The 12,244-nt window shown below is 36.2% G+C and overlaps 1 protein-coding gene across 2 annotated transcripts in view; it reads left to right on the top strand.

The window, feature by feature from the left end:
• The window catches only part of LOC132391359 (mitogen-activated protein kinase kinase kinase kinase 4), a 268,779-nt gene that overhangs the window by 224,756 nt on the left and 31,779 nt on the right, over window positions 1-12,244 (top strand). For both annotated transcript variants that reach the window (XM_059964431.1, XM_059964432.1), the window contains exons 16-20: window positions 1,934-2,095; window positions 3,212-3,318; window positions 4,345-4,496; window positions 8,666-8,760; window positions 11,335-11,516. In XM_059964431.1, the coding sequence (XP_059820414.1) occupies window positions 1,934-2,095; window positions 3,212-3,318; window positions 4,345-4,496; window positions 8,666-8,760; window positions 11,335-11,516 (698 nt within the window). The remainder of the gene's footprint in view (window positions 1-1,933; window positions 2,096-3,211; window positions 3,319-4,344; window positions 4,497-8,665; window positions 8,761-11,334; window positions 11,517-12,244) is intronic.

Here is a 12,244-nt window from a genome sequence, read left to right as displayed (position 1 = left end):
ATTTAAAGTTATACTTCATTTGCAGTAATACCAAACAAGGCAGTAAGGGGATTTGGGTCAAATTGGACCCTAAAAAGTTGAGAAGGAGTTATGAAATACTTCCTGCCAAAACTTTTCAATTGTAGGGCAAAACCAAAACATATGAATTAAAGAGGCATCAGCAGAGTTGCATTTATTACAAAGTGGAGAAACATTCGGGTAAAAACTGGACAGCTTCTGTTTAGAAATGTAAGCTCTATGAACCACTTTAAATTGTAGAAGAGAATGACAAGCACAGAAAGATGATTTATTAACCCGTATAAGAATTTTATTCCATCTGTCATCAGAAATCTGACAATTTAGGTCATCCTCCCAAGCTTTTTTTATTTTATCTAAAAAATCTTGTCTAGAATCAATCAACAGGTTATAGATACTGGTAATAGAACTATTAACAAAAGGTTTTAAATTTAAAAGATCGTCCAGTAAATTTTTATCAGGACCTATAGGAAAAGTAGCTAATTGGAAACGTAGAAAATCTCTAATTTGAAGGTATCTGTAAAAATGTGCTTTTGGGAGTGCAAATTTATTTGACAATTGGTCAAATGAAGCAAGAGATCCTGAGATAAACAGGTCCCAAAAACACTTAACACCTAGTTCATCCCAATCCTTAAAGACTTTATCAGTCATGGAAGGGATAAAAAAAAATGATTAAGGAGAATGGGAGATGATAATGAAAAATTTGCTAAACCAAAAAATTTTCTAAATTGAGACCAGATCCTTAAAGTTTGCTTAACAATTATGTTATCTGTTGTTTTATTTGCTGAAAAAGAAGAGTATGATCCAAGAAGAGAGACAGTAGAGGAATTTTTTAAAGAATTAACTTCTAAGGAGAACCATGATGGGCAATCTTTATGATAAATATAATAAGACCAGAAAGTAATATTCCTTATATTGGCAGCCCAATAGTAAAACGTAAAATTGGGTAGGGCTAGTCCACCCATCTCTTTATTTCTTTGTAAGTAAACTTTACTTAAACGAGCTTGTTTATTATTCCAAATATACGAGGTTAAAATTGAATCTAAAGAATCAAAGTACGTCTTAGGAATAAAAATAGGTAAGGCCTGAAAAAGATATAAAAATTTAGGAAGAATCTTCATTTTAATCGAATTAATTCGGCCAATTAGGGATAAAGAAAGAGGGGACCATTTAGAAAGCGTCTTTTTCACATAATTCAATAAGGGGTTTAAGTTTTCTTTAAATAAATTCTTGAAGTTTTTAGTAATTGTTACACCTAGATATGTAAACTGACTTGTAACAACTTTGAACGGAAATTTAGCATTTGATGACATGAGGTCATTTAAAGGAAATAGCTCACTTTTAAGTAGGTTCAGCTTATATCCTGAAAAAGAACTAAACTGGGAGATTAAAGAAAGAACCAAAGGTAAAGAAGTTTCAGTGTTAGAGATAAAAAGTAAAATATCATCAGCGTATAATGAAATTTTATGAGACATACCTTCCCTTAGTATACCAGAAATGTCCCTAGGTTCTCGAAATGCTATTGGTAAGGGTTCTATAGCTAACACAAAAAGTAAAGGACTAAGAGGACAACCTTGTCTAGTTCTCCGCTGTAATTTAAAGGGCTTAGAAATTTGGGAGTTAGTAATAACCTGAGCAGTAGGAGACAAGTAGATTAATTTAACCCAACGAATAAAATTAGGCCCAAAATTAAACTTTTCTGTGGTCTTAAAAAGATAATTCCACTCAATCCTATCAAAGGCTTTTTCTGCATCTAAGGATAATATACACTCTGATATTTTTTTGGATGATGAGCTTAATTGATATTGAGTATCACACAGTCTGTTCCTACTTAATTGTTTTAATGGTTTAATGGTGCCATTCCTCTTCTGTCGATTTATGTGGCAATTACTGAAGCTAACTTTAATCTCATTTCTAGGTTGATGAAAGGTTCAAGAAAAATAACCAGGGCTCACCTCAAGCACAATCAAAACAGAACAGCAAAATTTTGGAACCTCCAGTGCCTTCAAGATCAGAATCGTTTTCAAATGGAAATTCTGAATCTAATTCCGTTGCATCACACAGGCCTATGGAGTCACAGGTATAGATTTAAATGTCCCAGTGTTTCTAATAATGTCTCCCTCCAATTAACATGTCATCCTCTGCATTGGACAGTACAGTGGGTAGAAACTACATATTTTTTGAAATTTTCTGAAAATAATCCTGGTCTCTGGGAACTTTAATATTTTATTATCTTCAAAGAATCACCCCAAAAATCTGTAATGTTACTGTTACCGTGCATTAAGTAAATAATTGGAAAATAAATCTTACTTATTTCATGTATAACATTAAATTTTTTAGATTTTATTGTCTATACAGAATGTTATGGGCATATTTTCCCCATTCATTTCATTCAAGGTTCCAACTAAATTACATATATTCATCTCTCTTCTATCTCATTTATATTTTAATATTATTTCATTAAAATAGTAAACTTATGACCCATCCAGAAACTCCAGTGGCCCACAATTTCTTGTTTTTTTTTATTTGTGACCCCTACGAGATAAGGCATGACTCCCTGGGGAACCATATGACCCATATCGAGAATCACTGGTCTAGCCAAAGGGTAAATCCCATAGCCTCACCATTTACAATGCACAAGCAAAGTTAATTTTATTGTCCAGGTTCCACTAAAACAAAACCAGCAACATTTAAGTAAAATGCTACCAAAACTAATTAAAGATCAGTAAGAGTTTCTTGACTGTTGCTGACATACATAGTTCAGAAAGGTTTAGTGTCCAGTAAAGCAGGGATAATTAACAATATAAAATTATCTTTTAGTTTTAGTATCAAAAGAATTAAGGCATGAGTAGTAATTTACATATTTTAAAAGTGTCTTTTGCTGCTGCTGCTGCTTAGTAATGAACTTTGTACATCTATATGTACACTCTTTCGTGTATTTTGGTCTTTAGACTGCATGGCCTAAAAGGTTCATTTAAGTATCTAACTTTTTAACTATCTCCCTTTTCTAAATTTGCCATCTCACTCCTTACAATGCTACATTTTCCCAAGTTTTACCAGTCATATTAAAATTGCAATTTCAGTCATTTATCTTTTTTTCTCTGAATGCCCTTCTAAATTTATATGGAACATTCTTTATTTTAGCAGTGTTATTTTACGAGCAAGAATAGCAAATAAGCTTCTTTTGTAATTGAAGGTTCCAGTGAGACCAACACCGAGGTCCCCTGTGTTGTCTCGTCGGGATTCTCCATTGCAAGCCAGTAGTCAGCCAAGTGCCCAGAGTGGTCCAAAAACTTCCACAAGGTTTGAATATTGATAGCATATACAATGAACCTTTTATCAAATGTGATCTATTTGCTAACTGCAGACAATGCATGTGGGCAATCCTCAAAGTGCAGAGGCGTACTTCCAGTTCAAAACAAAAGATTGTTTTGCCTTGGTTACAAGTCTGTATCGTGACAGCCGAGTAGGGGATTTGATTTTTCAGGCAATAGGTCACGGAATGTTCACTTGAAGTTACATAGACACCCAAGGAGAGGGAAACTGCGAAATTAGCACAGTGAATAGAATCAGAATTTGGTTTAATATCACTGGCACATGTCAGGCAACTTGTTTTGCGGCAGCAATACCTTGGGGCTGCGTTAACGCTTTTCATTTCCTTTATAGTAAATTGACAATACTTTGTTGTCATTCATTTGATAAATCCACTAGGACTTCCCAAACTTATTCAAGAGAAGAGTGAACACAAAATTAGTGCATAACTTTTGTCATCTCCACATTTCATTTTGTCCGCCAAGTCTCTGCCCTCTGCTGGGAAATCATGTGTAATACAAAACTATTCTTGTTAGACACTGGTTTCAAAGTGAACACAAAAGGTTCACATAAGGAGGAAAGATTGACAAGGTTGGCAAAATAAGAGAAAATTTCATCAATATTAATAATCATGCTTTTTGAAATTGTTTATCAGATGATCTACATAGAAAGGAATGTTTGGCAGACATTTTACAATTCAGAGCTTTGTAAGGGACTTTTATTACTAGAGAAAATGATACACTGGATATTGACACGAAGAGTCTGTTTCATTATAGATGGGATTGGTGCAGGTTTGCTTAAGTGTGTTATCTGAAATGTTTTGTTATTGTTAAAATAAAGATTGTGTAAATATTTCACTTAAACACATAGCTTCATTGTCTATACATATGCCTATTAATATATTTTACAGCTACAAATACTGTGTTTAACTAATATAATTTAATACGTGCACTATTTTTAAACTTAGAAGCTGCAAAGGGCAATATTTTCATATTTAACTGTTTTCCCTTTCTGCAGCAATATAGAGCCCAGGCTATTATGGGAGAGGGTAGAGAAACTTGTACCAAGACCCGGCAGTGGCAGCTCCTCAGGCTCCAGCAACTCTGGATCACAGCCTGGATCTCATCCTGGCTCTCAGTCTGGATCTGGTGAACGTTACAGACTACGATGTGAGACTTCACTTTTTCCACTTACATTATTCACTGCATTGTTCATTACCTTCTGAAAGCAACTTTCTTTAGGGATTGTTTTAGTTTGATAGAAGAACAAGCAATAATATTGGAGAAATAAAATTTCAGCTGGCTAGTTCTGCTCACAGCTTAAAAAAATCTTTACTTTAACATTTGAGAAGTATTTATTGGTCTTTTACTATTAAAATTAGTGTGCACGGCAATTTTTATAGCAGTAGATTGCATTAAATTATTGGTTAATTCTGAAAAATAGTTGGATGCAAGTGGTCTAGAAAGCAAAATACAAACAAAACTGAAATACGCTTGGTTTGGTTAAATGAAGGCAAAACTTTTGTAGTTTGCTTTCGTCATGCTGCTCAACTGGTAGTAATCTTCCAAGCACAAGTTTGGACTTCATTTAACATATTTCTAGTTTTCATTTTATGCTCTTTAATACATAAATTTAGAAATTGTGGTCATCAGACACAAAAGCTTCAGTTTGCTATCTGATTCACAAAAATTTTAATTCATCTTTGGACCCAAAGTTTATGAATCTGGATAATAAGACTGCATCCATGATGTTCCATGTGTGGGCAATTCCAAAGATCCATAAGCTTTTCAGAAAGAAAAATTTTCTCGTCCTCACTGGATCCTTTCACCAGCCGACCACACTATCTTTTAACCATTTCACTGAGTCCATTTCTCATGGGCAGAAGTGATGAACCGTTCTGATTAGTTTTTCTTCACAAGGCAACCCCATGATTCTCAAGAATCTTTCAGCTGAAACTTTGCTACACCACCTCCAAGGGAAGTGTTTCCTTAAATGGAGAAAACAAGATTTTGGGCTGGTCTCAAGTCTAGACTTTTCTATTTCATCAATGCGCACGAACTGCTGGAGGAACTCAGTAGGTCAGGTGGCATTTTTGAGGGAAATGAGCAGTCAACCTTTTATGCTGAGACCCTTCACCAGGGCTGGAAAGAAAGAGGGCAGAAGCCAGAATAAAAGGGTGACTGAAGGAGGAAGAGCATGAACTGGTGGGTTATCAAGCATATTTCCAAAGTTCCACCGTTTTCAACTGGATCCCACCACTATGCACGTCTTTCTCTCCTCTTACCTCCCCTCGCTGTTATGTATAGGAATCACACTCTCCCCAACTCTTTGGTCTACTTATTCCTTCCCAGCAATCCTCCTCCAGAAACTTATCCCTATAACTGTGTTAAGCATTAGATCTGCTCATACTCCTCTCCCCCCCCCCCCCCCCCCCCCTTTCCATACAGGGCCTTAAACAGAATTTCCAGATGAGGCTGCAGTTCACATGTAAATCCATCAGGGTACATGTGGTGCTTCTGGTGCAGCTTTCTCTACATCGGTGAGACCTGATTCAGATTGTGCAATTGCTCCCAGCATGAGAGATCCTGCTGTTAATGCAGACAGAGTGAAGGCACTCTCCTGCCAGATTCCTGCTCCTTCAGCCCTTTGCCTCATACACAGCACCTTCCAGGTTCTCAGATTATTCCCACTGCCCCTCCCTCCTTTAACCAACTAGCTTCTCCTGCTCACCTATCACTTGCCAGTTTGTGCTTCAACCTTCTCTCCACCCACACATTTGTCTTGGCTTCTGCCTTTTTCCTTTCTTGTCTTGGTTAAGGCCTGAAATGTCAACTGTTTATTTCCCTCTATAGATGCTGCCTGACCTGCTAAGTTCCTCCTGCATTTTGTGTGTTTTTCTCTAGATTTGCAGCATCTGCAATCTCTTTTGTCTGAATACTATTAAATCTTATTCAGCTGTTAATTATCCCCGATGTCCTCCTCATGTAATTTCCTTTGAATTAATTGTTCAAATGAAATGCAAAATTAATGATGTTATGACTTTCACTGACAATGTTTTAAAACATAGCACAGCATAGTAACACAGTAAGGGCTCTTTGGCACACGATGTTGTGTTGACACAAAGAAACCTACACCGTGATAAATCCCTTCCACATAGCCCATAACCCTCCATTTTTATTTCATCCGTGAGCTTATCTAAGAGTCTCTTAAATGTTCCTGAACTATAAGCCTGAACCACAATGCATTCCACGTTTTTGAAAAAACCTACATTTGACATCTCCCAATAATTTTCCTCTTAAAGGGAAACATCCACTGATATTTATTATTGCCACCCAATGAAAATTGCATTGGCTGTCCATTCTATCTATGCTTTTTATAATCTTTCAGACCTCTAAGTTGCCTCAAATCCTTCTTTGCTCCGATTAAAAAAAATGCCCAGCTCTCTCAACTTTTCCACATAAGACATGCTCTCTAATCCAGTAAGTATCTTGTACATTTCCAGTGCACCCTCCTTTTAAGCATCCGTTTCCTTTCTATAAAGGAGTGACTGGAACTGAACACAATAATCAAGTGTGGTCTTGTGATGACCTTGAGTGTACTGTCCGAGAGCTCCAAACTCAAGTTAAGATTTGAAACCCTATCTGATACAACTATCTATGAGTACGCTAACTTCTAGAAGTCAGATATCAAGGACTAGTTTACCAACTATCTTAATCTCCATGATAAGATTCAGCTATTAATAATCACTATTTTGAATAATGCGTCCTCCCTCCCTACTTAGGAGGAGGTACTTTCAGCTAATGAAGCATTTAAACACGTTTTATTTTAGTGAGACATACTTATAGGTTTTCTTTCTGTGATTCCATCTTTCTGTCATCCTGACTGTTTTCTAATACTCACATTGTTTCTCTACTAGTTGACATCACCTATATGCGATGTTTCTCAGTTACATTTGTCACGCCAGGTGGATGCAATATTTAATTAAGTCAATGTGGACCCCATTCTTTCTTTGGTAAAATCATAGGCCAATGAGAACCATGTTGTTTTCTTGTTTATGTTAAGATACTGAGCAAGAAATATCGGTTAGAAGTTAACTTAATAAACAACTTCTTGACCTTTGGAAAGGTCATGCACTGCAAAAAAGCTGAGGTTAGCAGCAAGCACCTTGAGGCCAGGAAAGTGAAAATCCATCACAGTCTACTCAGTGTTTTATAGAGCTGCACCAGAATTTTATTCTGGGATTAGGCCTCGGCCTACTTTGGCTGCTCAGGAAGCAGGTAGGGGATTCAGTCTGGTTGGAATGCTGTTGTCTTTCTTCTATTGTTAGCACAATATCAGTTTTATCTCTCTCCTTTTCTCTGTGCTGTGGTTTCTGGTCTTTTTAAAAATTAGGTTATTGAAATTTCTTGCTTTGTGTTTGCCCATAAGCAGACAAATTTCAGGGTGTATAAATTTATACATTCTTTGTTAATAAATATGCTTTGAATCTTTGAATTTGGGATTATTCATTTTCATGTTTCATTCCGCAAGACCTGATCTCATATTTTCTTCGCACTTTGGATCCACAAGGTATTATTCTAGGAATCTAACTATGAATTCCATGCAATTGTTCTTCAGTCTCTCTTTGCTAATTTGATTTGTCCATTCTTTATGATGTAGAAAATCATCCATGATTTAAGTACCTTTGTTACAAGCTTTCATTATTCCTTAATTGATAGTCTCTCCTCTATAGGTGTGGGTAGGTGGTCTATAAATTTAGTTTCAACAATTGATGTTACTCTATATATCAACCAGAAATGACGTGCTGAACCACGTTCTTTTCTGCACAATTGTTCTGATATCTTCCTTTATTATCACAGTCACATCCTCTCATCTGCACAATTCTTCCACTCTAGAATTTTCAGCTTTCATCCTCGATGATCTTGGAGCTGGTCTTCTAATGGCTATTCCATCAATTCCATTAATCTCAGTGCAACTAATTTAAATGAATACCCTTGTGCGAATGCTTTGTGTAGTTAGATGATGAGCCATTAATTTTGACTGGTTACACTTATTTTTCCATAATTTGTCTTCATTTCCTAGTGCAGAATTATCGTTAATATCCTGTTTACTTACTTCACATTTCCCAATTGTAGTCTAGACTTCCACACCACTTTGTCCTTCCTTTCTTCTTAATTGATCTCTATCATCTAAAGCCTTAATTTCTTCAAAAAAGCTGCACAGTCTGCCTTTGCCAGAGGAACTTTACAGATGATGTGGTTCTTGTGTTTGAATAGATTTGATATCAGATGTTTTGCAATTCAATGCTTAGGTTTTTGATTTAATTATTTATTCACAGCTTCATCAAAATCTGAGGGTTCACCATCTCAACGTCATGAAAATGTTAACCGAAAGCAAGAAGATAAAAAGGACTTAAGACCAAGCCGACCAGCTGTAAGTTCCTTGAAGTTTGCTTGGCTTTTGTGATTATTTTTTAATAGTGCATTTTATTATGTGTGTGTTCTTTGACACACATTTTCCATGGACTACAAGTTTAATTTCATTAAAATGTATTTTAAATTGGCCATCTACGTACCTGTATGCCAAATCAATACCCAAAGGCAGAGAATCAGAATCAGTTTTCATAATACTGGCATATGTTGTGAAATTTGTTGTTTGCGGCAGCAGTACAGAGCAAAAAAAACCTATAAATTTCAATAAGATACATGTATAAATAATAAAGTAGTGCAAAAAAAAAGTTGAGGTAGTGCACATGGGTTCACTGCCTGTTCAGAAATCTATGGCAGAGGAAAAGAAGCTGTTTCTAAAATGTTGAGTGTGTGTCTTCAGGCTCCTGTACCAGCAACTTGATGGTAACAACGAGAAGAGGGAATGTCCTGGGTGATGGATGCTGCCTTTTTGAGGCATTGCCTTTTTAAAGATGTCCTCGATGCTGGGGATGCAAGTGTATATGATCTGGCTGTGTTGACAACTTTCTGCAGCTTTTTCCAATACTGTGCAGTGGCCCCTCCATACCAGACAGTAATGCAACCAGCTAGAATGCTCTCCATTGTACCTCTGTAAAAATCTGCTAGTCTTTAAGGACCTACCAAATCTCCTTAAAATCTAAACGAAGTGTAGCTGCTGTCATGCCTTCTTTGTAATTGTGTCAATATGTTGGGCCAAGGAAAGATATTCAGAGATATTGACAATCAGGAACTTAAAACTGCTCAGCCTTTCCACTGCTGATCCCTCGATGAGGAGTGGTGTGTGTTCCCTTCGTGAAATCCGCAATCAATTAATTTGTCTTATTGACACTGAGCGCAAGGATGTTATTGCGACACTACTCAACCAGCTGATCTATCTTATGCCAGTATGCCTCATTGTCACCATCTAAAATTCTGACAGCAGTAGATGTGTCATCGGCAAATTTCGAGATAGCTGGTGAGCTGTGCCGAGCCATACTTTTGTGAGTGTAGAGGGAGTAGAGCAGAGGGTAAGTGCTCATGCTCGAGATGTGCCTGTACTGATTGTCAGCGAGGAGATGGTTATTTCCAATCCGCACTGACTACGGTCTCCTGATGAGGAAGTCGAGGATCCATTTGTAGCGGGAGGTACAGAGGCCCGGGTTTTGGAGCTTGTTGATTACAACTAAAGGTACGATGCTGTTGTTACTGAGTCTGATTCTGATTAAGAGTTGATGAAACTAAAGTAATCTTTGCTTTCATGACCTCTAAACTATAGCTCAAGAAGAATTCATGATGTTTTTGTGCTCATATATACATAAATGTTTGCAAATGCATATGATATTAATGCAATGAAAGTATTTGTTTATGTTGCCATTTTCTTTTTCTTCCTCTGTACCCCATTGAATCATCAATGGCTCATGATTCTATCACATGATCATTCATTTGGGCTGCTGCATATTGTAGGGTGAAGTGGTAAGCTATGCTATTTTTCTCCTCCTTGCCTGGCCTTTGCTTTTAATTGCATGCTTTCATTGCTCTTTTTAAATGGAGCTTGATTATTTTTTAAGTATTGTATTTGTTCACATTCTTGTGAAGCAATATATCCTGAGTTCTGAGTAATTTTACTGTAATGAGTCAGTTTTTTCATAAATGTTATAGAGATATTGCAGAAGTAACAGTGTGTAAAAATAATTGGGATCTCTACATACTCTATATCCAGAAATCTAACCTTTTGAAAGGAAAAATCTGATCTTATTAGATGCCCCAATGAGCTTTACAAAGTAAGTGAAGTTTTAAAGGTACAGAAACATTATTTAATAATGTCAAAATACAAAAAAGGATTTTTATATTGACTAACATTCAACCTGTATTTATATGATTTGGAAAAAGGGGCATTAAAAAGGTGCATCTGTAGTGGGTAGAATGAAAAGTGATGTGCTTTGCTAATTTAAAGCTGCATCAAATCTGAAATATTCAGGTTGGGTCAACTGTGAGAGGGAATTAATGAAATTCACAATTTAGTTCTTTAAGGCACCTTTTAAAGAGGTGCTAACGTTGATAGAAAATTGCCTTAATTTCCTATGCCCAATTAACATTTTCTAAAATGGAATTGTTTCTTTGAATAACATTTGACTATTTTCCAGAATAACTTTGATCATTTTTTTCAAATCTAACTTTGAATTGGATCTGAATTTCTTTAGTTATTCACCTGACCTAATGCTGCTTCGAATATTTTAATTTGCAGTTGGTGGTGTCTCATGTGATTCCCCCCCCCCCCCCCCCCCCACCATTTATACATTTGAATGAATTCATCTCTTGCTCCTTTTGCTGAAATTATTTTTTCTTTGGAGTTTTCCCCGCATATATTAATTTCCTTTGTAGTTTATTCCTTCTTTAATAATTGATAACTGTCAGTCAGAAGAATTATTATTTATGATGTCCTACCTCACAAAGTGTGTATGTTTCCATATTATTACTTAAAGTGTTAAATTATAATTGTGGCAAATGTGATTATTTGCATCTTGTATTTAACACTAAAGCCAATGACCTGGTTTCATAGTTTCAGGATCTTGCTGCCTTGGCTAAAGAGCTTCGAGCTGTAGATGATGCCCGTCCTCCTCAGAAAGTTACTGATTATTCTTCATCAAGTGATGAATCAGGAACAACAGATGAAGAAGATGAAGACCTCGAGCAGGAAGGAACTGATGAAACTGAACCCATGTCAGATGATGCTAGGGCAGTGTATGTAAATCTGGTTAAAAGTAATGTAAAACCTAATGTAATATTTTTTTTCAGCATGATCTGCCTCCATTATAATCATTAATAAAATAACACCAGCAGAGGATAGTACCATTAAGTCCATCTTTTCTATGATGGCTGTTTATCAGAGCCATTCAATTAATCATTTGTCCTACTCTCCCTATAGATCTAAAGACCTTTTTTCCCTAGTCGGCTCTCGTTTGAAAGTAACTATTGAATCTCGAAACCATCCTTTCAAGTATAACATCCAGATCTCATAGTGCCATTATTTTTGATTTCAAAAGTTTCTTCATGCCATTTGAGATTCTTCTGTAAATCACCTTAAATTTTATGTCCATGATTCCCAATCCTTCTGGCACTGACGACATTTACCAAATCAAAATCATTCATCACTTTGAACACTCCCATCAAATCTCTTCATTGTTTCTGCCATGAGGAGAGCAAGCCTGGTTATTTTAATTTGTGCACAGTATTGTAGGTCCTTGTCCAAGCTACATTAGTTGTACGCCCTTTCAAGACTGGTACCATACATGTCTGTCAGATTGACCACTGTTCTCCTGCTGTGACCTACCTAGTCGGTGTTTAATCAAAGCTTAGTAAAATTACCTTGTACTCTTATACTCCATTAAAAGATTTGCAACGGAGTCATAATGCAAAGATTTTTACTCCCTCAAGTTGTGGGATGGATGTAAGATTTAAATAAATTATAC

Source organism: Hypanus sabinus, chromosome 3 (genome assembly GCF_030144855.1).
Source record: "Hypanus sabinus isolate sHypSab1 chromosome 3, sHypSab1.hap1, whole genome shotgun sequence".
Classification (NCBI taxonomy): domain Eukaryota; kingdom Metazoa; phylum Chordata; class Chondrichthyes; order Myliobatiformes; family Dasyatidae; genus Hypanus; species Hypanus sabinus.
The sequence above is the reverse complement of the archived record's forward strand: the minus strand, read 5'-3'. Positions and strand labels throughout refer to the sequence as shown.